This window comes from Triticum aestivum, chromosome 4B (assembly GCF_018294505.1).
Source record: "Triticum aestivum cultivar Chinese Spring chromosome 4B, IWGSC CS RefSeq v2.1, whole genome shotgun sequence".
Lineage (NCBI taxonomy): Eukaryota > Viridiplantae > Streptophyta > Magnoliopsida > Poales > Poaceae > Triticum > Triticum aestivum.
In genome coordinates this window covers 600,464,497-600,491,557 of record NC_057804.1, presented here as the reverse complement: position 1 = coordinate 600,491,557, position 27,061 = coordinate 600,464,497, and the positions used below count along the sequence as shown (strand labels likewise).

Genomic DNA, 27,061 nt, shown 5'->3' with positions numbered 1-27,061 from the left:
TTTGAATTAATAATATGATAACCGAAAGTAAAAATGCATACAAATTTATTGTATTTGACAGTAATAAAACGCAAATGGCTAAACCTTTTCCATGCAACCTATATGGTTATATGTTGTGGTACGATGGTTGATAAATAAGTTAGTGGGCAATCATCTATTTATTTACACATAGGATGTGCTAGGTTTTGTAAGTAAAATAGTCTGTTCAAAAGTGATAACCTTCCATCTGAAAACATGGGTAAACTAATTCTAAATATTAAATTTCATAATGTATGGCACCAGTGGTCTAGTGGTAGAATAGTACCCTGCCACGGTACAGACCCGGGTTCGATTCCCGGCTGGTGCACTTCTTGGCGCAATCAAGCAAAACCAGCATTGTCCTTTTGATTTACCTACACCTCAAAATCTTTTGTAGCCAATGTACCTCCGGGTTTGTTTTTCATTACTGCCTTGTGTGAGTATGTACGATGGAAAGACTTTTATAGCCTAAGTTGGAGATACAAGACCACTACATCTGTCTTCAGCTAGTAGAAAAGACAGGTGTTGGTGTTTAGGACATAATTTAGGCAAGACCAAGATTTGCATTTGTTCTGATGATGCGTAGTCACTTTGCCTCTGGAACATTCAACATACTGTTAAAGGTCATCTCTTACAGTATTGTCCATTGCTAGGATGTATAGCATGCTTCTAGGAGTAGTTTCGCGCTAGTTGCTCAATCCGTTGCTTGTTTTGCTCTAACCAGCTTTGCTACACTTCGCATGCAACTTGTAACATACCCTGTCTTCAATCTCTACAGCTTTTTCAGATTGCTTACTACATGGACACGTGGTTTCAATCTCTACAGCTTTGATGCAACTCCGACAATTAAGAAAAGTTCAGATGGAATGTCATAAAGCACCAAGCAGTTTTCAGAGAAGGTGCTAATGGAGCTTAACTGCCTACCTAGGGGAAAATGGGGCCATCATTCCCAAGCATGAACAGTAAGTGCCTCCATAGGGTATGGCGGCATGTGCCACATGTCACATGGCCACAAGGTTAGATTTGACGATAATATTGGCAGGTGGTCTTTTCTGCCATGGCGCAGGTGATCCTTCATCCAAAAATAATAATCAAAATAACTGTTTTACTAGCTGAAAAATGGAGTAGAAGATTCGAGCTAGCTACCGACTGATAAAGCTTAAAAATGCAACAACTCATGAAGCTTAAAAGTGCACTTGAAGCACTGAAGAATTCTGGATACATGACAAATCCGGCTTCCACATTTCCATAGGGGATCTCGTTTAGATTGACGGCTGCCTATTGTATATACATACTCAAGAATTCATCAGTTTCTGCTTAGCTAGCCGCCGGTGTTGACTAGTGAGCTAACTCCTCAAACACTGCATGACTGAAGGCGTATCTTCATTATATTACACATACTTACGGAACACAGCGAATTCTACAAAGCAATCAACGAACTGCGACAGTCTGCTGTACAATCAACACTAAAGACCTATGGACATGGCTACAGAATTATCTCTCTATGCTCTATTGTTGAAGGAGGCACAAAATGTACAGGCAGGCAGCATGAACATTAAACTCTGTACATGTACAACAGATTTACTTCCGAGAGAGATCGGCTTCAATTACTTCTATTGCTCTCCTTGCGCGCCATTTGGCTTTGCTGCAGCCTCTTCTTGAAGCTCAGACGATGTTTTAGCGTGAGGCTCTCCATGTTGAGAATTCTGTGATGGATCTGTTCGATCAAACCGTGAACTCAATGACTTGAGCATGTTAGACCTCTTTATCAGGAGGCCCAAGGCAGAAGATGCTGCTGCTCGAACAACGGCCTCTGGTGATTGGCTCATTCTGCCAACCAACATAGCGAACACCTTGACACAAAAAGTGTTAAAAGACTGTTAGCAGCTCCCCATGATATGTTTATAATAACTAAAGTACCAAAATGGAGTGCAGATACCTGGGAGAAGTAAGGAGCAAGGAAGCGTTGATCGTCCAAAAAGGATAGCATGCAACTAACTAAGCAAACTGCATTTGCTTGAATGACCGGCCAAGGTGCATCAAATGCCTAAATCAAGAAAAAAGATGTGTCAGGATCACATTCAATACCTTGGTCATCATGCTGGTTGCATGACAAGTGTGAAGGAAAGAAACAAAAGACTCCCCCCCCCCCCCCTCGACATGAAGCTCTTCTGCATGCTCTAGAAAAAAAAGGGTACCTGGATAGCAGATTCTAGGTAGCTGTCAACTCTGACGGGAGATAGTCGACAAAGTTGTCTTGTTAAGTCCCTAATGAAGTCCTCGTAATCAGATCTGAGGGCACACAATATTAAAAATGTCACTTCTAAATAAAATGAAAAACTAACAGAAATAGCTAGGAAGGTTCAACACAAACCGCCGATCAGATGTGAAATATTGCTTGTTGAGGAGTGAAGACAAGCCATCTACTTCCATCAAAGGCGCTAGGAGCTGGAATGTGTTCTGTTTCAAAAAAAAAACACAAATATCAAGATATGCAAGTTAAAGGAAATGCTTAGTAACGGAAAACAAAGGAACGACTGCATACCCGACAGGCAAGGCGAACGCTAAGGTCATTATCATGAAGATGGAGGATCAAACGCGGAAGAGTGGCATGTATCTGCAGCAGGCAGCAAAGATATTGGTAGCTTGAGAAGCATAAGGGGAAAGATCCTTACAATTGCCTTAACAACCCATAAGCTGGCAATGTCACTTCCTATGACCACTACAACAGCATCCTATAAGAAGGCCTTCATGATAGCAGCTCCCTGCTAGATGTACTGTTAAAGCAACCAGGGTGGGAGCTGGGTGTTACCTGCTCAAGAAAAGCATGATGCTGTGAACCAGCACCATAGGCACTTAGAGCACCATAAGCTGCAAAGGCATTGGACCTCATTTTTGTATTCATGGAGATCTGTAGCAGATAAGTTACACAATAGGTCACGGCCCTAGGTTGTTTACAGTCAGCATATAAAAAATAGAGAAACAGGCCGCTTGAGTGAAAAGGGAGATGGATCTAAAACAATCTTGTAAGATAACAGGAAAGCACCAAAAGAGACATAAGCGGGTTCCCAAGTGGCACGTAAGATGTCAAGTTTCTTTTGATCATAGAAGCATTCACATTTTGTGCAGACATTATACTTGTTCTAGATTCCATGTGCACAATAAATTCCGCATGATGTTTTTGTCATCAACCAATCAATAAAACTTCTGTTAACTTATAACTGATATTGCGATGAACTTAACAGGTTCATAGTAAGTAGTAACCATCATAAATTTACACAAATGCCCACATCATGTCACTAAAAATGGCAATACATGAAGGTAAGCTTGTTCCAAATGGTTACCTGGAGATTCCTTAGCCTTACTAAGAGACTTATTAAAATGGGATCCACTGCATCTTGTTCTGACACATTAAGAACCTGAAGCAGTGTGTGATGTTTGTATGTTCTGTCAAATTAAATATAAGTGGCATTTAAGGAGATCTGTATCATGTAACAAATTATAGAACTCACGGTTAACAGGCACTGAACAGCAGTGAGTTGAACAGATTCGGTGGCATCTTCAAGTAATGCTAATATTACTCCTAGGACTTGCTGGATGTAATTAAGTATGTGGCTCTCAGGTATCTGACAGAGGTGGCCACACAATATATGTTAGTCAATTGCCAAACAATGTGACAACATGTATCCTTAGAAGTTGCTCTGTTTAGATTGATGACCTGTACAAGTCCTCGCAAGCAGAGACTCCTGACAGTCGGTGAGTCGTCAGTTACATGTTGACACAATTCCTCAACCATTTGTTCAAGCAATGCAGGTTCTTTTTCACTGCAGAACAAAAAAGAACTGGATTAGGTTATTGGCAAGTTGAATTGTGCAAGGAATAATAGTGAAATATACGTGTGTGAGTTGTATCTGTAAACCACAGTAAAAATCATGAACATATTTGCCAACAATACTACAACAAATTTACGCATACATAATGCATGAAATATTATTTAAACACTTCTTAGTGACAAGCATGATTTCCTTGAGAATATCTATTGACTATGTTGGATGTCTTGTTGTAAAATTGTATGCATAGTCAGGCCCTTTCATGTTTTCAAGGAAACACCAGACTTTCCAGTTGGTGCTTTCTCAAACTTCTGCAATTTGCACTTCTGGAACTACTGCTGTTTTATTATTTTAAAACAGACCAATATACCAGTTGGTACTGGCCTTAGTAGTGAGGGCCTCTAAGTGGTAAGTGGTAACCGCTGCTAACCAGTCAGAAACTAATCCCATGGGAGATTGAACTCCGATTCTGTCTAAGCACCTATAAACTAATCATTTTGATTTTCCCTTCATTTTCTGGAGGTACAGTGAACATCTTAGGACTTATATGAAGAGGAATGGTATTAATTACCTGTGGCGAATAAATTCTGATAGTGCAGCAGCAGCAGCCTCCCTTTCAGCCCTCTGATTCCTGTCAAGAGATTTGCTCAAGATAACGCAGGTTGGCAGAACCTGTGGTATATTACCCAGTTATTTTGGTATAGTGATTTCACCACGCAATGTAAACCATAGAACAGTGACTAATTTTATGATTGCATTTAAGAAAAATCAGTTGCAATTATGACAATAAACACCCAGCTTTCAATGAAAGCTTATAAGAGTTTCAGAAGAGCTGTAGCGCCCCCAGTTGTTTGGCTTTGGCCCTTGGCCTTTCTTTTGGCTTGTTAACCTTTTCTATCTTTTTAATATATTGAAACACAAGCTCTGTGTTTGTTCACAAGAACTTCAGGAGAGCTGAGACAAGCAAATTTCACATTCAAAGAAGTATCTTCTTTATTTTAGCTCTAACATATCATTCCTGTTATCATGAAAAAATGATAAGTTCCTAACAGTCTAGGCTCTTGGAGGCTGCCATTTAAGGCCTACTTTGGTTTATAGGATAGGAATTTTATAGGAATAGGAAAAACATAGGAAGTGAGATGACATGCATCTCATTTCCTATAAAGAAAGAGATGTCATTTGGTGCATAGGATAGGATTTTTTTCCATTGAGTCTAGGCTAATGTTTTTTTTCCTCCAAAATGTGAAGGATTGATTCCTATCCTACATAGGAATAGGAATCCATTCCTATAAACCAAAGGGCTTCAAAGGAATTTTTCCGTTGCAAATCCTATCCTATAGAGTTCCTACAAAATTCCTACAAACCAAAGGAGGCCTAATATTGAAACTAAAAATTGTATGTAATTTTAAATATTGCAATAAGGTATTACGAATTTAGTGGGACTCACTGGCTGACCCTGAGTAGATAGGCTACATGGTGAACCCTAACAAGCTTCATGCACTAGCCAACACAACCAAAAGTCCGAACTGATGGTAAGGGCTCGGCAATCCACATATACACTTGAATACCCCCTCTCACGCGTGGCATGGGAAGTCAACACGTGAATAGATACCATGTTAAGCTTCATGCAATAGCCAATGCAACCAAAAGTCCGAACTGATGGAAAGGGCTAGTCAATCCACATATACACTTCAACACCCCCTCTCACGTGTGACGCGGAAAGTCAACGCGTGAATAGATGCGAGGTACTCCCTCCGTTCGGAATTACTTGTCTCGGAAATGGATGTATCTAGAACTAAAATACATCTAGATACATCCATTTTCGCGACAAGTAATTCCGAACGGAGGAAGTATGACTCAAGAGGCCTAGATGTATCTAGAACTAAAATACATCTAGATACATCCATTTTCGCGACAAGTAATTCCGAACGGAGGGAGTATGACTCAAGAGGCCTATACGTGGACACAGAGAGGGGCAGCAGCATTTTTTCAATAAATTGAGAAAGCTGGGACTTGAACTCAAGACCTTAGCCCTGATACCATGTTAAACTTCATACACTAGCCAACGCAACCAAAAGTCCAAACTGATGGAAAGGGCTAGGCAATCCACATATACAATTCAACAAAACCCATACATGTACTACAGGTGTAAAAGAGAATGTACTGTGAACATGTCTTGTTTTCTTGTGGAACTGGTTCAAGTGCTAAAGATCAATCAATTTAACATCTGGTTCAAGGACAACTTCCCAAGGCTGCAAAGAAATTGAACATGGTGGCTATTCCTAAATGGTTTTTGTAAGGAATAATATATATGTACACGCTTGCTAGAGTTTCTGGCAGCTATGACTTCAAAGGTCAAGTTGTTGATGACATCCAACGCATAGACATAGATGAAAGAAAATGTATTTTATTTGTAGTTTTGAATATGAGGATTCAGCTACTGTCAACATATGTTCTTGTCACCAAAAATTCACTAATATATTAACTCAGAAAAGACTCAAACACGCAAAACACTATAGAAGTTACTTCTTTATCAAACTGAAAACTTTAGAGGAGGCCCCGGCAATAACTCTAGTAAAGAAAGACATACAAACAATAGAGGAGCCATGCGAAAGAGGGGGGGGGGGGGGGTAGGGAAGCTGGTCTAGCCAGGGACTAAGAGAAGCTGCAAGTTCATTAGAAGTTACCTCATTGGGCCTCTTTACTGAGGAACTGCATGCAACCTCTTGCACAAGATCAATCCACTTCTCCTTCTCAGTTCGTTCTCCATCTCGAGCTAATATCTATGAAATGACAAAGATTTTACACAGTCAATAATTGCTAGACAGTTGACAGGCAATAGCCATTAAGGAAAGCACCTTTCCCATCTCAACATCGCCAACACAATCACAGAATGACTGGAATGCAATTAACAACGATCTGCAAAACATGAGGTAACAACTTTCTGGCAATCATTTCACATTAGCCTTCATATATAAAATTAAGATTTCAGAAAGTCAGTCTAATTTTCACCGTAGAAGCTCATTGCGGCCTAATTCAGCAAGACCGTGAAGACCTCCCAGCTTCAGTATAAGTGCAGAAAGGACAGAAGGGTAGCTTTGCTCAACTGCTTGTTTCCCGACCTTCCCACCACCTCTGTGAAGTTTTGATATTTTCAAGTACATGAGATCAGCAGATGAAAGGTATCCAGTTGTCCACCATTAGTCAACATCAACAGTCAGTCATCAAATGGAGAACCATACCTCAGGAACGCATTGAGAGCGAACATAGTTGCTTGTAGAATACAGTCATCAGCTGATGACTCTGAGTTAATTTCCCCTTTTTCTGAATCATTTGTTGCAACAGGTTCTTTGTGAAGTATAGATAAAATGTACTCCAGAAAAAGAGTAGCCAGCACCTTATGCTGGGAGAAAACCTGAAACCAGGGAAAACCATCAAACACATAATAAGAAGTGTATCTGTAGAATTCACCTACCAAATCGCTGCATAATTGCAGTTGCTATTTAATCTGGAATTATTATCATACAAACTAGTCCAAGTAAACTATATTACTGTCGGGGCCTCCCCTATAGTTTCGGTTCGAAAGTCCAAGTAAAATATTTATGCATGTCATTACTATATGAACAAGGCAAATATAAAGAATGGAAATGCAGAAGAAACGTCACTCATCGAATTACAACCTTTTCAACTAAATGAACAATATACAATTCGGCTCGTCATAGTCTTTCTAGAATTTTTTAGATAATATTTTATTAAATTTCTTTCCTATCACATATATGACATATCTCAAATCAGGGCGGATATAGCACGCGTTTCTTAGAAGGAAAAAAGTGCAATGTATACCTATCAATTTCCTAGGAACTTATCAATATGAATAAAAGATTCAAAAAATATAATGTGCCTTGCAAGTCCTGATTATAACGGTCTATAAATGTATGAATAGCAGAAGTCATTAACATATTAATATACATTTTTAAATAAGATCGCATGATTATGCTGGGCAGGGTTATGGTCTATAATGAATGCACACCCCATTTGTATGATACGAAGGAGTAACACATAGATGTGCCTATTAATATACTGTATAGCTGAATGCAATTAAAATACAAGTCGTTGAAAACTTGCATAATACAGATGCCCAGGCTCAGCCCAAATACTAGTATCAAATAGATGTGCCTACTGCCTACCAATATACTGTATAAATGAATGCAGTGAGGATACAAGTCATTGAAAACTCATAATACATATGCCCAGGCTTGGCCCAAATACTTACATAAAAAACATCTTGTATAGCCCAACCACCACGAATTCTTGTTATGTCCTTTGTACAAATATCTCGCCCAGCCACAAATAGAACTTCATCAAAGACCACAATGTGGTTGGTATTTTCTGCTAAGCATGATATCTATCTAAGTCAAAGGTAATAACTGATTGTGGGAATAATCCTTGAAATGAATATTAATATTGAAAATGATAGACACAAGAAAATGATAATGGATACTGCATTGAGAACTTCATGGCGCGAGTGCTTGTCGGTAAGAGCAATAGCTGATGAGAGCAGAGATTGTGTTGCCCTGTAACATCACAAGTGAGATCTTAACAATATTCAAATCAAAAGGTAACATAAAAAGAGGTAATGCACTGTGCTTCTTTTTGAGAAAAATCGGGCCAGTAACACTCCAAAGGCGTATAATTAACAAAACAAGAGTTGGACAAATTTGATATGGGAGCATCGGCCCTGTCCGCGAAGCGTGGGGTGTAGCCCAGGCGGGAATGAGAGGAGATCAAACGGTCAAAACCACGCAGAACTGATGATCCAACGGCCGAAAACGCTCATGGCCTGAGATGGCTCGAAAGCTGGGCAGTTGTGATGTCCCTAAATTAGATTGTAATAGATGGTCATTGCCGGATGACAGTTGCACTCTGCTTGCTCGGTAATGACCGTATGCATGTTACTTTTTCAAAACTAACCAAGATATCCTTATGTGATGTTCTATTTAGTTGGGATTTTTCCAGTATGGTGACTAGTGAGGCATCTCCCATCCACAGCCCCACTCAGGCCAACATGACGTCATCGCATCCTGAAGTTGCCATGCGATTCACACCCTGTATATCTTCAACAGAGATGGTGGACATTTTGGTATTTTCCACTATCATATTGTTGTTTTTCAAGCATACACGATCCACACCCTAATTACGACATTTTAGGGGGCTTCTGAGCTAATTCCCACTTTATAAAGTATAAACTAACCTCAGTACATCAGCTTCACGTAGATCCTTGCCTCTTCTGATAATAAATACTATAATAGCTTGAATGGAACCATCTGCTGATTGCTTCACTTTATCACATGCCGCTAACGTGCAAGAGTGTAGCAAGACAACCAGCTATAAAGTACAGAGAAAATCTATCAATAACCATAATGACATTCTTCAATTACAATCAAATTTCAGCTAATATTGTCTACCTCGTCCTTAGATAGTAGAGTACACACAGAGGAGACAACTCTATGAAATACTTCGATCTGATCAACAGATGCCTTCAAGGAAAGAGAACGATGGATTTTAACATTTGCTCAGAAGAGGATTTAATGAATGGTAAATTAATATAGCCACTCACCCTTCTGATGATGGAGACTATGTCCTCTAGGGAAGACAAAGCACCGTATGAAGATTCTAGATCGATGTCATTAGCAGATGTCTTCTGCTTTGGAAGTGAAAGTGATATATTGAAGAAAAGGGCAATAATCTGCAGCAGGAAAAGCACATGATGAAGATAAATTTATGAGCTCAACTTCTGTGTACAAAGAGAAATTTTAACTGTTAAGGTTTATGGCATAGATCTTTGTGTTATCTTCTGCAAAACATGGTTGTTTTCGACAGAACCATGTAACTATGTTATGCTGCACAATCCAGATTATTAGGGAACTAGTCTCTCAATTTTCTTGTGTGGCACACTGCAACCAGAAGGCCTAGAAAATGGCACATTGCATAGATGAAATGAGCTGTAGCAGGTAAAGGAACGCAAACCGGCTACTTTCCACACAAACCTGAATCGCAACTTTCCTAACTTCATCATCTGTATCAGCACAACGAGGTAGATATGCCATTATTCTCTCGCCCAAGCTTAATGAATCTCGATTCGGCAACACAAATGCAGCTGGTACAAAATAAAAAAGAAGTCTTGACCAACTGGGAGATCACAATCATACAATTGCAGTAACAATCCAAGCAAAAAATTCCAACATACATGGCAAACTTGACGAGCCCCTAGGCCCTCCCTGATCAATGTGCTTTAGGCTCAAAGTTGGATAGGAGCCCGATGCACCAAATCCACCAGAACAAAGATTGCGAAACTTTACTAACACCTCATGTACAGCAACACATCCCCTTCTTCTCTGGTGTTCTGCAGATGCTGAAACATATGGATCGAGTTGTCTAAGAATATGCAACAGCTGCTCTGCTCTGCTTCGGCCATCTTCACCACTGATAAACAAAATGATCATAACACAATAATAAAAAAAAGCGCAAGCAAGTGGAAGAAGGAACAGAACAGAACAGAAGAAATTGAAGCATGACAGGCAAAACTTATCTGAAAACTGAGATTTACTTATTAAAAAGTGAGCTTAAAGCATTACCTGGTTAGCAGAATGGCACCTAACAGAATAATTAGGTTTGTTATCAGGCTCTCAACGATGTTTGAGGGCTCAGTTGGCAAAGCAAAAAAACCTAAGGTTGCCTGAAAATGGAACATAAAACAACTCAAAATCATATGTGTTATGCAAGTAACTGAAACTAAAATCATATTGCCATAGTTCTGTGACGTTCGCCACTGCAAAGCAGACCTTCATGACACGATTTCTTGTTTCCATAGGTAACCTTGGCTCTATTGAAACCAGAGTAGTACAAGCACTCAAAGCAACAGTCTGCATACATAAGAAGATTTGCATGAATAAATCCATCAAACTCAAGCGGCTAGTATACATATGATAGTGAATAAGTCGGTATAACTTGAGTTCATACTTGTGTTTGAAGAAGCTCAATGCTGAAATCAACGAGATCATCACTTTGATCCCTTCCCATTAGAGTTAGCACATACTCCAGCAATTGATCTCTTCGTTGCAGTGGGAACGAAATTCCTATTTCAGCAGCACTAATAACAGCCCGGCCTAGAAATTAACAATAATCATGTAAGATAAATAGACCCCAAAAAGTGTATAATGTAAGCTGAAACTCAGAAATTTTAACTGTTGGGTTAAATACACAGAACTAATTAGTCATGCTAGATACATTCAAAATATCTAGGTCAACTAAGCAAACTAAGCCTTCCTTAACTAACAGAGTCTCGAACAACCATTTTTAAGAATCTCCTAGAATCCACAATTAATACTTTCTTTATTCTCTCAATTGAAGAACTAACTGGAAAATAAAACAGCAAGTACAAACATGAGTAATAAACCCCAATATAGACTTGTACGATTCAATGCAACATTTTGTTCATTCAGGTCATAGTTCTATAGTAGGAATTCAGTTCACGTTGGAGCCATGCATGTAGTAGACAAATTAACATTGTACAGGTGCCAGACTAATAGAAATATTCCATTTCCATTATGAACTACTTGTTAAAGAGGAGATAGAGACATAAGAAATCGTTACAAGCCAACAACAATTCTCGAGTAGCGACTGTAAAATATGAGACATGGGTCCATGATGCGGGGAGGACGGATCCGTTTGGCACTGTAGCTTTACGGAGTATCTGAACTTGTTGTGTTCATGATGATGTCGAAACCACCTTAACTGAATCAGTGTACCAAAAGCAATTTCCATAAGGAAACAGCTGTACTGCCAATACATTCTGTCTGGGTGAGGTTTTAAGCTCATTCTCAAGTCATAATTGCTTTTGCTTTGTTCAGCAATACCATGATGAAATCTGGCATTTATATGAATTATGCTAGCTCGATGAGATCTCGGCTGATTTCACCAAGGTCAGTTGGTAACTAAGTTTTTTCAGAATCCGTGACGCGGCAGCTTACCACAAGTCTTCCTAAAATAGATATGAACTACAAACATGATATGCATAAACGAATGTAAAACACAAAATCAGGTGTTGAGGCTAACAAGTCAACTGCTGCAAGAAAATAGCAAATATCAACTGTGCAAAAGCAGAGGAACAGAGTACATTTCAGAACTAAATTCTAGGCATGACTCCAAAAACAAGAAAAGACATGCAGCCTTCTTATAAAGAAAAATACCTAAAAGGTCAATTGCAGTAATGACAGCTTGCTTTGCAGTAGGATGTTGAACATGAAGGAATCTTCCAAGCATATCAGTCCCCTGAGTACAGGGTAAGTAGAGTAAAGGCAGGAGATCAAAATACATATCAGATTTGCTGGCCACAGACTAAGAAATAAAGAAACTATCTATTGTGATGTGATTAATGTGTCCTCAAACATAATGTGATGCAGGATCAGGGAAGTGCATCTGGTGCACCTATGTCCACATGAGCCCGTTTGGGGCAAGTACTTGGACAATTACAACCCCCCCCCCCCCCCCCCCCCCCCACACACACACAGGCACACACACACAAAACCATGGTATCTGAGCACTGTCAGAGTAAGTGTGGATGTACGAAATTGCGTAATATTATGATCATGCATTGCACTTAGCCAAAAAGGTACATTTAGATTACTCAAAAGTGAGTTCAAGACCACAAATGCTCCCTCCGTCCTATAATATAAGATGTTATTACAACCAATGCACTCATATATTGGTTGTAATAACATCTTATAATATAAGACGGAGGAAATATCATTTATCAGACTGGTCATCTTTATATAGCAGAAATAAAAGACAACTCGGTTCATAAATTGGATACATACCACAAGTGCATTGATTCTGGCTTCAATAACTGTTGATGGGGCATATCTTGCAGCATAACCATACATCAAAGCCAGAGCTGCGTACGTATCATCAACATCCTCCACTTTTTCTCTAAACGAGAAAAATGAGAGGAACCTGCAGAATTCAACACCACATATTTATTAATAGAATGGGCCAACTACATAAATGGGCTGGAAACATGAACAAGACACAAAAACAACAGTGCCATTCATTATCTCGATTTCTCTTTCATCAAATAAAATATGATAAAACGAGGAAATGGAAGAAAACTATTGTTCAAGTAAACCAAAATGAAGTACCTACCAAAAATATCGGTAAATCGTTATAGGTGATTAATTTAGAAGGGGAAACAAATCGGTTGCTCCAGGCACAAAACTGGCCATATAGGTGTATATGTGAGCTAAAGCAGAATCTAATTACTTCCAACTTAGCTTATAAGTTGCTATCTCGGCATGATTCACAGTAAGATTAGCAATATAAAATAGGGTGCTCCTACCAAAAAGGACATAAATACCTCTGGAGAGCACTTTGCCCTGCATTTTCTAATATGTTCTTCAGCTTCTCCAAAACTGTGTCCAAATGAGAAGCTGCAACCTGTAAGTGTATTCAGTACAAAAGCTCCAAAAGGAAGTCCTAAATGAAAAAAAAATGAAAAGATTTCATTAATTCCAACTTACCAAACCAATGCCTTGGGCAAGTCCAAGGCGATTAACAGGAATAGACATACTTGACTGTCTACACATCCAATCAATCTTTTCACGGACATAAATCCTATCATCAACCTTCTGAAGAAGCATTCCTAAACATCTGCAGATAAAATATTAGAAAATCACTTCCAGTACATTAAGTGCATGGGCATGTTGACAATATATTTTGTGCATCCGAGCCAAAAACATCAAGTCCATCTTAATGGAAATGTACCTAGTAAAAGAATTAGTGACCACATCCCGAGAAATGCCAATAACTACAGATCAATGGAAGGTACAGCAGAGTAACATAAACTTACCTGTGCAGCAAAGCTGAATGCCCATCAGATGTAGCATAGAGATCATATTGTCTAGCAAATGCATCGCCCAAGGATATGACCCACACATTATCATTCACAACATCCAAGGATTCAGCTAAAAACTGGAAAACATAGCAAAATAAGCTTTTGAGAGAAGCAAGCATAATTTGAAGCCTCGCAAAAGAAAAGGTCCACAAGGTACAAACAAGCAATCAATCTTTTACCAGCATCTGTTTTTCACACAACTAGTTAGCACAAATTTGCCAACAGTAACAATAATCACCATAATTCCACTTGCTTTATGACATGATTATAGTCTTCAAATGACAAGAGAAATATACTTACATTGATGATCATGTCATCCCATATTTCCTGGTAGGTGCTATCTTGCTTAAGATCTTCAGGATCACTGATGTAAGCTTTCATCTTAGGGACCTAATACTTGCCAAAATATGCATTTTGTAAGCCACTTCAACAACATGACAAGCTGAAATTTGACTATTAGTCCTATTGCTGTTAAGTAAATCATCACAAAAGTTACATAGCTCAGTGAATTGTACAAAGAAACCATTCAAGGGGCAAGCATCACTAATCCAAGACACAGCCAGGATGGGCAATGGCCGTTCTTAAAATGTCGATTAATTAAGAAAAACTTCGATACTGCAGAAAGATGAGTGGATAATGACTTACTCCTACTCCTACAAAATTACTTCTCCATTAAGAACCAAACAAATGCAAACATGATTAACTAACAAAAAACTGGAAAGGGAATGCACTCTTCAACTGCTAAAAATACTAGATGAAGGGGCTATACCTCATCTTCCCAAAATAAAGAAAGGTTTCTTGGGAAAAGTTGACCCAAGTAGCACATCACCTGCAAAAACCAAAGGTAATGTGGACAATGATGACCGCAAGTGAACAATCTTTGAGGTTTTCTATATAAAATACATCAAAAGAATTATAGACAGAGGCCCCAGAGAGCGCACTTCTTAATGAGCGACAGCTTGAATTACATTATATGAGGGCAAAGAAAGTTAAAGACTTACAAGGCAACAGTACAGTACTTGAGTTGTGACTGCTGTGGACTATATAATCCACATACTGAATGGAAGCAAACAGTATCAGGCAGCCTATTGGTCAGGGATGATAAAAGTTATCCCAGTTGACAAGAAAGAGAACTAGTGTGTCAAGAACTAATTTTCCATGTATAACTAATCCATTGCAACATAAAGCATATGATAATTCACCATCAAAGGATAGAAGAACCTCAATGCGACACAGGATCTCTAAGAGGAAAAGTATTCACATGTCTGGGAAAGCTAGACCATACATGGAATAAATGGATGGACATCAATCAGATACAATAACCAACAAGAAGATTTAATTAGTTTGAAGACAAACCGTCAGGATCTGGGTAGCGAGTTGCCCCCTAGCAAGTGGATTATGCAGAAGCACCAGCAAACGAGCAAACAGATCCTGCATAACCGATACAGCTATGAGAAATAAGTAGCTATGGATGATAAACTAAAATGTCATCTGGACATCTGGTATCAAGTAAACGTAAACAAACTACCTCGGGACTGGGCATTTCATTTGAGGCATTAAACTCAGTATACAGTGGATTTGTCTGCGACAATTTACGCCTACACAATTCAGTTATGCATTTGCAGACCTGCAGATATATCTCCATTGTAATCAGTACACAATATACTAATATCATGAAACTGATTAAAGGACCAAACTTCAGTTAAAACATGTAACAAATATAACCAACTAAGGTCCATTGCTTTGACAAATATCAAGGGTGTAGAGAATAACTTAAGAGCACTCACCGTAGCTACTGCACCTGTATAATTCTTTGGGATAATCAGCTGCAAGAGAAATGGCCATAGAACAAGCTGGAAATAATAAAATGTAAAATGCATTACTCATAACACCATAAAGATATTTGTTATCCTAGCTCCGCAAGCTGATTTCCTAAGCAATGTAAAGATTAAAGAACATCAAGTTTCCACTGTACCTCCATTTCAGGAATGGTAATTGCTAGTAAAAGTAGACCCTTTTCACATACAGCTCTTAGTTCAGATAGACCAGCAAGACTTATTTTCATCTGATAAGTGAAAATATAAGATAAATCATCCTCAAGAAATTGACATCCAGTTAGTAAACTGTGCATAGTCTGAAATTAGTTAAACCTCAAATCTTTTATCCTGGAAGTACTCATTTTTCAGAGTGTTGATATCATTTAGATCATCGTCGGTTATAGCACTATGCCGCACCAAAAACTCAACTGCGAGCTCAGCAGAATGCCCACTCAAGTAGCAATGTGAAGCCATAACGACAATTAGCTGTACATGATTGAACTGGTATTAAGACAATGAATAACTGGATGTATACCAAAAAACAGATATCAGTATTATCTATACAGGCAAAAAAAATTAACAGTCGAAAAAATTTAATATGGAATACCTCAGCTAGTGCCATTCGAATACCCAAGCTCTGCTCCTCTAGAAGTGATTTGACTATCTCAACCAACAATGTTTGCTTAGTATGCCATGATTCCAACAACCTGTATGATAGGTTACAGAACTTGTCACAAATAATTCCAAAGCAGAGAAGGGGGTGGGGGGTGGGGGGAGAAATAGAACCTGGGCAATAGATGTTTTATTGTTCCAAGTGCCCCAACAATTGATGCTTCATCTTTTGACCTACATTTCTATAAGGCAATAGAAGGCAATAACAGTGGACTATATAAGCCAATTATGTGAATATTCACAATGAAATTTTGAGTTTTTTGGAATGTGTAGGAAGTAGGAAAAGTGAACTTCGTACTTACACTCAGGAGGAACATGCACAGATCCTCGGGATATGCTAATCCAGTTACCAAGAAACAGTGCTGGAGTTCATTGTATGTCTACAAGCATGTAAATATAAGCACATGTGTAGTAACTATTCTTAACCATTCATCTAGTATAAACTACTCCCTCCATCCCACAAAATAAGACGTTTTTGCTAGCTATGTTAGCTTGCAAAAACATCTTATATTATGGGACAGAGGGAGTATAAAGCAATGGACACTACAGCACGAGGAACTTCCAGGAAAATACTAGGTATCATAAATTCCAATATTCATACACCTTGTTAATTGTTTGATGGAAGATACATGATGCAGATAGCACCAACAGCAGTTTGTGCTCAAATGAGGATAATATGGTGCCCATATAAACTGGTGCATGTTTGTTTTAGTGTGGCATAGTGGCTTAATAAGGAATAAGAACAGCATTTTTGTTAAAACTCAAGTTTGCAGTATCAGACCTCGTCTAGATCCACTGACCCAGACTCTAGTCTTATTAACACTAGGGACAACACTACTGAATAAATATATGTACATATCTCAAAAGGAAAACTGCACAAATGTCCTACAATAACGCCGAAATAATAGAAACTATAAACAGGGACTAACAAGTTCTAATCTAACAAGAATTCAAAATATATCTCTATGTGAGTTACTTTTCACATCATTTACACCCCTGAAGATATTTTCCCACGATGATGTTGCTCTGTATTCACAATTTCAAAGATGGAAACATTTTCTTAGGTTCTTTCCTTTAGAGACATATCAGCCAAGATATAAGCTCAAGCTGAAAATTCTGATTCCACAACTGCCTATCAGGCTCCAATCTAAGGTTCGACCACAAAACCATGTTATATGCTGCTAGCATAACATGTCTTTAAATCACCTCCAGAGTCCAGTCGACTCCATCAGTGGTTCCGTCATCACTTCTATTTACCGAGCGCAATGCAGTACTAGAGTGTGCAGAATTAACAGATGTCTTGATGCAACCAAAATGATCACAAATAAAAGATTTTGAGATAGGAGGCACCTTCAATCCCTTTGAAATATATGAGCGTTCATCTTTGCTGATGTTGACAGATACTAAAGGAAGAAGAGTAATTAAGACAACAGCTAGCTCCTGCAACACAGGACGTAACAGATTGCGAGTTATCATGCTTTGACATCACATATAAGGTGTTAAAACAGCAATAATGCATGCATTTTTTATGTATATATGATGTCAATTCATCACATAATGTCCTAGAGAAGTTGCCAAATTATCATGCTGGGTTTCCTCATCGATCATGGTTCATGCAGAAAAAAACATGACATGCTGCAATGAAATGTCGGACAAATTTTGCAGGACACGTATTAGTTATCAATTAACCATAATTCTAATATGAAACTTACAGAATGTCGATGTATTAATTAATTGAATAAAATATAACGTTTTAAGAATATTCTTAAGTTACCTCAAACTCAAGTAAAGGGGGGGCACTTTCTGACAGTAACGATGCATTAAGAAGGTTATGAAGACTGTGAGCCGCGGTAAAAGCCACTTCTTGATCTTTCTTACATCTACATAGGCAGAAGTTCAAAACAAATAAATATCTGAGAGAATTGTGTGAAGTCTTCAGTAAATATATGAGAATAATAAAAACATACAGGTCCAACATTGTTGGTATAATCCTTGGCAGAGCTGATTTTAACTGTGACCTAGTGACCAGGCCGACCATTTCTCCCAAAGCCTCCACAGAAGACAAACGGACCTGATGGAAATATTGACCGCACATGGGTGCCAGCAATTAATTTGATTGAAAACATTAAGTGTGCTAATAAAATGTGTATTACTTCGTTACTACAAATTTCATTTCTGTAAGCCACTAAGATCCCCCAACACTGTAGCAAATTTGCAATGTTCTAGAGAGACTCCACAAAAACTTGATGACAATGATATAGGAGAAAATTAACTCGCAATGCTACATTTGATTGACAGGAATGCACGGCAACCATCTGATCTGCGCCTATGGGCACAATTTGTTGACTGTCCCCCTAGAAGTAATAGTAATTGATGATAAGCCCCCCCCCCTCACGTGGATTTGATCGACAGGTCACCCCATGCACGCTGCACTACTGGCAGCACCTAGCTATTAGAGGCCGGGGTGAAGTAAAGTCAGGTGTGACCCTTCTATGGGCTTGTAAATAACTCTTTTTCCATCAGTGCAATGGGCTTGCTTTTTCGCGCTTTCCAAAAAGATACTCTCCGCAAGGGAAGTTCTCGCTTGATACATAAGCACGTGTTACCAAAACAGTCATAGCATGACTTGACATGCTATTCTGTGTGAACATTCGATCTCAGTGCATTGTGGTGCTTACAAAATGCACCATTAATAGCCCAATAGCCTTGATAATGGTGGATCGGAATATATTGAGCCATTACAGAAAATGTTAGTATGTATCAGTTTTATTGGCAGGTAGGCATTTCCAATAACATGTACCAAAGTTATTTTTGTACTTAGGTAACTTTTCTACTGATAAACATGCTCCTATTAGTCGATACACTATTACTATTGAAACAGGTGTAAATATCAACAAACAATCAACTGTGTACCTTCAGATCACGGGAGCCCGTCCATACTTTTAGAAGTAATTCAAATACTGAATTCATGAAGGACCTGACAATGGAATATTGTGCAGATGGCAAACCAGCTTCCATTACTTTAATGCTGCAAATGATCTTTGTCAAATTGAAACTTACATAACATCGTCATCGAAAGGAAGCCCTGAAGAGGTGTCTCCTATATACACCCATGCAGCCTGGCACCAACACTTTAATGCTGCAAAGGAAAACATGGTATCAATTAATTCAGAAGCAAGAACGTATATATTTTCAGAAATTTCCGGAAATATATGAGTACAAATGAGAGCATAGACTGATAGCTGAAGGAAATTGCAAAAGGAAGTACCATTTGCAAAAACAGGTCGTTGGCCGTCTCGTACACTTCCTAGGATAGGTAAAACGCGCAAAAGTACATCCTTCAATCGTGGAGTGAACTGCAGGGCTTCAAATAAGCAAGAACAAGTTGCAAATTCAGCAGCCCAACCAATTCAGGTGGAAAAATTAAATAAAAAGAATGTGTTTAACCTTCAGCAGATGCAAAGTCTGCAAGTATCTGTAACATGGCTGGCAAAGCAGAAGTTGGTCCAGAGAAGTAAAGAAATATCTCCTCCATCATCTACAACGTGTTAGGTCAGTACTTATCAGAATACTAGCAGAAAGGCACAAAATGAACAGTCGACTGATGATGGTCATATCCTTAAAAATACAAGTTCTCCTTGGGCAGTCATCCAAGAGAGGAGTGGGTATCCAGCAATGTAGACTTTGGGAAGAGTAAATGACTTCTGACATATAAGTTTACCAAAGCTAATGTTAACTCACAGCATTAATAGAACACTATTACTGAATTAACATGAAACTCAGCTACCTGGATATCTTCAGAAAATAAAGATTAGTGAAGAATTGCCAAATACAAAAGTTTGGTATTGAAACTTGCAACAGACTTGAGTGTACACCCAAAATAATTGGTGCTAGAATGCATATTCCGAAACAATAATTAAGTCATGCTTGCACTTACAGAATCCTTCAATCAATAACTCTCCAAGAGAAATGAATTTTTCTTAGGGGGAATTTACTCAGTAGCAACCAGAGGATGTAAAAATGCGAGAGATGGCACTGAAAAAGTGTTGCATCATGACAGTATCCACTATTGTTTTCTCAGAATATTATGGACACTTTGGGGTTTGGCCCTTTTAGCTACGCAGTGACCATCACCCCATTTTTTCATACCTAACAAATTCGACCTTATTGACGTAGCCTTACTCCTAGTAGTTGACATCTATAACAAGTTTATCCACAAACAGAAAGTATAATGGTTGTGCAAAAGGTATACCAAATCTGGGTCATGTGACCCAATGGCAACAAGAAGAGTAGCTGCCGCTCTTTGCCAATCAACATTGAAGTCCTGTTCACCAAAGAACACCACTAGATCAACCAACAGATAAACAAAGGCAGACAAAACAGAAAAACTAGAAAACAAATCAAAAGCTGTAAAAGGAAACATGATGCATCCTTGCCATTGCAGAGCACTAGAATAGCACCTATTGTAAACAGATAGCATTATGAATGTTCAAAGCCATGGCGGAAAGAGAAGAATAAACTTGAAAAACGGGCCATGATTCTTGGCTGCAGAAAATCAAGGCCGTTTCTGCAAATAAATAAATGCCTAGAGTTGAGATGTTTGGTGGATGCCAAAAATTACTTGAGTTAAGAAAGGTAGCTACACCCATTACATCAATCTGAAGTTAAGAACCAATAGATGTTACAGAAGAATGTTACGCGCACAAATAGGAGTGATAATAAAGTACAGAGCATAGAAACTTGAAAAATACATAAATATTAAGTTTCAAAAAAATCAGACTGTAACATACAGTTGAAGTATGCAACAACTCATTGAGCGGTAATGAACAAATCACTCCAGCTTCTGAGGAGGCAGTGGGAAACCTTTTAACTTGATGGTGCGATAAGTAAAGTATGTGATCGTCAAAACGTTTCATGGCATCTTATACTCAAGCAGGATCAGTTCATGAAAATAATTCAGTGTGACAGTCACAGCAGAAAAGCATGCCTAGTGTGCAAACCGTCTGACATCCCTATATATATATGGTAAGAACATTCATGTCAACTGTTCATCGAACCCCACAAAATCCCCTCTAGTTATGTAACGGGTGTCAGAAATGAAGGCGTGTGAAGCCGCAAAACAGTACTACCTCATTCCCAGCTCACCATTTTGTATTCAGCTGGAAGAAGAAGAAAAAAAGACAAGGACACAGGCTGAAAGCGTCCAGTAATACCTTTGAGCTAACAATCTCGGCGGTGGCAATCTTGGCGATTTTCCGGAGGAACTCGCGCTCAGCATCCAGGCGGTCGAGAGCCCTGACGGCGGAGGCCATTACGAGGAAAACCCCGGCCATGTTGCCAAAGCGCTGCAGCAGTCGACATCAACCAGAACCAATTCACACCCAGAGCCGAAGCGAAACGGAAACGCGCGCCCAAAAATGAACAGGATGTTTTGGCGCAGAGGAGCTTACCCGGTGGCCGCCCCGGGAGACGGTGGCGCAGCAGTCGAGGACGAGCAGCGGGTTCCTGCACCCGGCGACAAGCAACGAGCGACGGGTTAATCAATCAATCAATCATGCGCCAGCCAGGGCCAGGCGGCAGAAATCGCTGGGTTACTCACAGCGGCGCGATCTCGCGGAGCGCGGCGAGGGCGGAGTCGCGGGCGCGCGGGGAGTCGTCGGCGAGGGAGGCGACGAGGACCTGCACGGCCTCTGCGAAATGGAGAGGCGGGGAGCGGGTCAGAGAGAGGGCGAGGGTGCTGCGGAATCGGAGACGGGGCGGGGGAGGAGGGCGTGGTCTCACCGAGCGCCGCCGCGGACGCCGCGGCGGAGGAGGAGGACGCCATGGAGGAGATCCGCGGCGCGGCGAGGAGGCGGGGCGGGGTGGAGGGAGGGACAGCTCAGAGAGGTTCGAGTCCCGGGTGGCGTGACACGATGGGGGGTGGTGAGGTCACTCCGTCTCCATCCGTGCCGCCGAAGGGGGCCGAGGGAAACTGACAAGGAGAAGCGGAGGGATTGAACCACAGTTGGATGGGGGGCCTTGATCTCGACCCATCGGCAGCGGAACGTGCCGTTGCGCCCGTCCGTCGTTACACGGCCGTACTCTTCCTCTCGGCCTTCTCTGGCCTCAGCAGTTTGCGCAGGGGTTCAGGCTCTGTTTATCTGAATATTCATTCACCCTACGGCAGCATCTTTCAGCTAAAATTCCACTGTCTCCATCAGCATCTGTGGTAACTTTGAGATGACAAATCTACTCGTTTTGAAGTGGGGATCAGGACTCTGCTCCTACGTCAGGAGGTTGATTTTTTCATTATTATTGAAATTCGGACGTCGCTGACGAGTGACGCGTGTGCCAAGCTGGGCGCACATATTTACGGCTTTGATTTGTGACTAACTTTGCCAAAGATTGTCACACCTAAAGTTAGGCAAGTTTGACCAACTTAGGTGAGTGTTTGGTTCAAGCCACATCTTAGGCAAGCCACACTCGGGCCTCACATGGCATACACGTGAGAAATGTGGTAAGATTCCCTTAGCCTTGCCAATTTGTGGCTCTCATTTTGATGAACTAACCCTAGGCAAGCTTGGTAAAAATATGTGGCAAAGTGTGGTAATGTTAGGCCTAGAACCAAACAGCCACTTAGTTGGGGGCGCACATAATTTATCACCAGGACAACCTTGTTGTGCTGGTTCCTTCTTTGCTTCAAGCATCAGCAGATAGCTTTAGCTTATCTATCTTCCATATATAATTTGGGCGATTAGGGCCAAAAATTATCTGCTCTCTCATCACTCCTTGCACTCAACTGCCCGCCTGCTGGTCGTCGGGTGCACATCGCCTTGCCAACCAACTCTGAACCGGAAAATTGCAACCAGATAGCCCCTCTAAAATTGCAACCAACTCTGAACGAATTTTTCACGCTGTGAAACCGGTACAGAGACACACGCACGTACTGCTGCCAACATCAATATCAGCGTTGCAAACACCGCTCTATACTTACACTGCTGGTGGCAGTGGCCTTGCAATTACTGTAGACCTAGTTAGCACTGACCATTGCCCTTGTAATTTGTAAACTGGATGCAGTAGTTTACCTCTACAGTTTGACTGTTTTTGCTCTATATATCTCTCACTTGCTCTCTCTCGTTTCCGTTTTTCTTTTCAGTTTTGGATCAACTGATGGAGAGATAAAATATCTATCTGTTCCAGCATAGTACAAGCAGTTTAAAACGAACCAGCAGAAAGAAGCGAGTGGATCGATCAAATGACAGTGGGATGACAATATACAAGCGCGGGAGTTTTCCAAGGGCAGACTATCATGAGGAGGAAGTGGATCATGTACGACCACATCAACTAGATTAATAAACAAGAAAAGCTATCATTACGCCTATGGTCAGCTTCATATTTCCCCAGTGCCAAGCGGTTTCCGTGAAGAATCGCCCGAGGCCCAAGCTTGGTAGTCTTTATCAAGCTGAAAGAAACAGCAACAAAAATCAGCAGATAATGTCGGGCCAAGTATCAACATAAATACAGCAAGTGGTTTAGGCAACAAATGGTTCGACTCGAGACACTTCCAGCTGGCATTAATCAGCATAAACTAATCCATATATGAACTTTTGGGGGTCATCTAGTTTAAACATGAGAAGTGATGATTGAACAAAACGCAAGTAAAGTAAAACTAGATCATACATGACAGTTCGGATATCGATGAATGTGGCAGAAGGAAATGTGATAACAGTAGCCATGCTGGCGGTCTCATCAAGAAAACGAGCGTTGGTAAGTGATAACCAATAAGCATGCGGATGCCTGCTCAATGGTAACTAACCAACCTGATGTTCTGCCCCTGTATGCAGCACCCAGCTGGAGCGAGTTATCGGGCACGGTAGGAGCGTCAGGCCTCCGTGCCGTGCTCCAAGTTAGTTGGCACATGCTAGAATATTAGTGTTCTTTAACGCTGCGGTAAGGCACGCTGTATCGCCAGGGTGTGGGCATGAATCCTTGTACCTTTTCTATCTACTATGCAACTGTGCGCAAGTATTCTGTGTGTTCTTGAAATATAACTAACGAACATAAATCTAGTTCATATACGAGTAATGAAATGAAGGAGACGTTGATTTCCAGAAAACAATCTTCTGAACTTGACGCACCATTACTTTATTACTTGCATAGAAGTAGAACAACACAGCCTTGAGTTTACTCCATCACGAAAATATATGAGGTTGTAATGGGGGGGGGGGGGGGGGGGAATGAGTCAGTACATTGAAGAATTTTTGTCAAACACAGTGCATTGAAAAAAATTAAAATGCAGGCTGAACTGATAAAAAAAATGGAGTAATCAAAAGGCTGCAATAGGGAAAAGGCAAAACAGTATTTAACTGACCTGCTTCAGAAATCGTGGAAGCATGACTCGGAGTAACTGCTCAAGCACTTGCCTGCCACTTGATTCAATAGCTTCAACTGGTAGTGCTTGAAATGGAAAGGGAATGTCAATTGCAACCTGAAAATTATCATACAAATATGGTTCAGCCCAAGAACTTCCAGTGATGTTTAGATGAAGTCAGCTGACAACCAGAAACTGAATTACCTCGATTGTAGCATCCGATGTAAGCTGTTGAAGCGTCGAACCCTCTGAACTGCTGTTGCAGAAAACCCTATTCACCATGGAAGCTGCATCCGACAGGAAATCATGTCAATGGTTTCCTGGAACAGCAATTTAATATTTAATTTTCGAAATGCTAAATACAACTACAAAATCACGTGTATTAACTAACATAGAGTGAATCATGCAACTCCATTGTGCCACTAAGTCTGACGAAAGAAAGTCCCTCCAATTAATTTTCACCGTGTGGATTGTGCATACAAACTATTGAGGCTGCGTTCGGTTTGCATGTATAGAAAATACAGGACCAAAAAACTGCAAAGGAATATGATTGATTGTACAGTAGCAGACCATAGGGTTATAAAGCGAAGGAAGAGAAGCCTGCGGGGTGTTCGAAGCATAGTTGTAAAAAATACTTTGTTACTGGCCAAGACTGTGTAGGCCATGGCAGATCCTATGCTATTTTTTATCCGCATGTACTCTCTCAGATTGTCTTTTTCCTCATGCATGGCTGGTACAGTTCAATTGTTTATTTGAGTGGTGTTGCCTTCTCTCGGGCATCCGCCCAGAAATGAGGTTCAACTGGATTTTTGCAATCCTGTGGAATGAGCCCTCCAAGACAGTATTTCCTCCAAACTTCTGTAGCACTTTCCTACGAGGCGAACGGTTCAGAGGTACAAAACTACGGGTTTTCGAACATGCAGATTTCCTTTGTTTTTCCTGCAAACCGAACGAGGCCTGAGTTTCTTTTTTTTTTGGACGCACCAATTATTTAGTTAGATAAGTGCAAAGAGCAAACACCCCAAGAAAGCAGTGATCACCACAACTAAGGATGAACCGTGACAAGCAGAGGAAACCAAAATGCCGTATGCATCACTATGATTGATGGGCTTCTTTTGGTCACCCCTTTGTAGTTTACTCGTCCCGTACAATGCAATTGTATCACACAGTCCACATGATGTGTTTTAACCATGCTATCTGGCATCAGAATTAAACGAATTCCAACGTTTCTTTGGGGAATTGACCCCGTCATCATAATTAGGTGCAGTGCCACTGAGACAATAACAGAATTAATATCTGACAGCTCTAGTCTAGCACGCTAAGCAATCTGACAGGTATCACAACGGAAAGACGTTACAAACATGAAGAGGCGGACAACCTCACCCGAGAATTTGTCATTCTGCGCCTCCACAAGGGGTGACCCCTCCAGCTGCACAACCAAAACATTTTTCAGCATTTGCTAGTCGCAGACACATCATCCGCCGCCATTAGTGAGGCACTGAGTAGCTAGTTACTGCAGGGTGCTCGATGCTTGCCTTGCATGAGAGGAGGCGGATGCAGCAGCCGTTGGGCTCCTCGTCGACGCGGACGAGGAGGACGGGGCAGACCTCGAGCGCGAAGAAGCGGAAGCGGTAGACGTAGCAGCGGAAGGTGGACTCGTCGACGCGCTCGATGCGCTCCGCGTCCAGCACCGAGTACTGGCTTGCCGGCAGGCCCATGTACTCCGCTGCATACATATGCGGACAGACGGACGGTAACGTGTCAGGAGATCGCTGGGGGAGGTGAGGTGAGGTGAGGCTCCTGGTCGGGGCTAGGGTTGTCGTACCGAGGGGGCGGGCGAGCTGCTGGACGGAGGTGGACTCGGAGCGGCGGGCGACGAAGCGCGCCTTGGGAGCGGACGACACGGCCGACGACGAGGACGAGGAGGGAGAGGAGGAGGCGCAGACGACGGCGGCGGCGCGGCAGCGGCGGAAGGCGGCGGCTGCGGGCACGGGCGGCGGGGAGCGGAGGGACGCTGCCATTGTGGGCGTCGGTCGGCTGCTTCCCCGCGGGCGCGCACCACCGGGCCTTTGCCGTGTGTGGTGTGGGGAGAGGCGAGGAATTTTGTGTTGGATGGATCTTCTTCCTCGTTCGCATTGGACGGATAAGATGCAGTTGGGATGGGTAGGGGTCTGGATCGGGTCGGCCCTACCATCTCGGGTGGGCCAGGAGAGGAATCTCTTCCGCTGGAATGCGGGGCCGTGGAAACTGTAGCCATGATTTTTCTTCTTTTTCCTTGCCTGATGATGAAATGGAGATTGATCTTCCGGCACGTGCTCCCTCCGTCCTCCGTCCGTGAATAAGTGTATTTCTAATTTTTTTTCTAAGTTAATTTTTTTTAACCAAAACAGTAGTGGCATATGTGACATCAAATTGATATTGTATG

The 27,061-nt window shown here is 41.0% G+C and overlaps 2 protein-coding genes and 1 non-coding gene across 3 annotated transcripts; 1 reads left to right on the top strand and 2 right to left on the bottom strand.

Moving 5' to 3' along the window:
• The first annotated feature begins 275 nt into the window (after positions 1-275).
• On the top strand, positions 276-346 carry TRNAG-GCC (transfer RNA glycine (anticodon GCC)). The gene has a single exon. It is a non-coding gene; the product is annotated as a tRNA-Gly (tRNA).
• Positions 347-1,196: 850 nt separating this feature from the next.
• Positions 1,197-22,256, bottom strand: LOC123093498 (protein SHOOT GRAVITROPISM 6). Its single transcript, XM_044515478.1, has 51 exons — positions 22,068-22,256; positions 21,886-21,976; positions 21,737-21,791; positions 21,500-21,631; positions 20,539-20,610; positions 19,734-19,824; positions 19,555-19,650; positions 19,347-19,425; positions 19,200-19,263; positions 18,254-18,357; positions 18,061-18,166; positions 17,637-17,726; positions 16,589-16,666; positions 16,401-16,468; positions 16,222-16,321; positions 15,948-16,100; positions 15,773-15,862; positions 15,585-15,650; positions 15,326-15,424; positions 15,154-15,228; positions 14,567-14,626; positions 14,098-14,187; positions 13,753-13,874; positions 13,424-13,553; positions 13,261-13,340; positions 12,725-12,860; positions 12,098-12,179; positions 10,869-11,014; positions 10,691-10,771; positions 10,484-10,584; positions 10,096-10,331; positions 9,896-10,005; positions 9,466-9,594; positions 9,314-9,385; positions 9,100-9,233; positions 8,350-8,422; positions 8,122-8,253; positions 7,091-7,263; positions 6,861-6,983; positions 6,707-6,767; positions 6,536-6,631; positions 4,420-4,520; positions 3,737-3,842; positions 3,531-3,644; positions 3,363-3,437; positions 2,831-2,929; positions 2,564-2,635; positions 2,393-2,478; positions 2,217-2,310; positions 1,958-2,065; positions 1,197-1,871 (listed from the first exon to the last, which is right to left on the bottom strand). Exons 1-51 carry the CDS (start codon positions 22,108-22,110, stop codon positions 1,632-1,634), a joined length of 5,214 nt encoding a protein of 1,737 aa, XP_044371413.1. The 5' UTR covers positions 22,111-22,256; the 3' UTR covers positions 1,197-1,631.
• A 1,240-nt stretch (positions 22,257-23,496) lies between these two features.
• LOC123093497 (uncharacterized protein SYNPCC7002_A1590) lies at positions 23,497-26,769 on the bottom strand. The gene is made up of 6 exons (XM_044515477.1): positions 26,462-26,769; positions 26,172-26,362; positions 26,020-26,065; positions 24,841-24,923; positions 24,637-24,753; positions 23,497-23,727 (listed from the first exon to the last, which is right to left on the bottom strand). The coding sequence occupies exons 1-6, from the start codon at positions 26,655-26,657 to the stop codon at positions 23,656-23,658; spliced, it is 705 nt and encodes a 234-aa protein (XP_044371412.1). The 5' UTR covers positions 26,658-26,769; the 3' UTR covers positions 23,497-23,655.
• Positions 26,770-27,061: the final 292 nt, after the last annotated feature.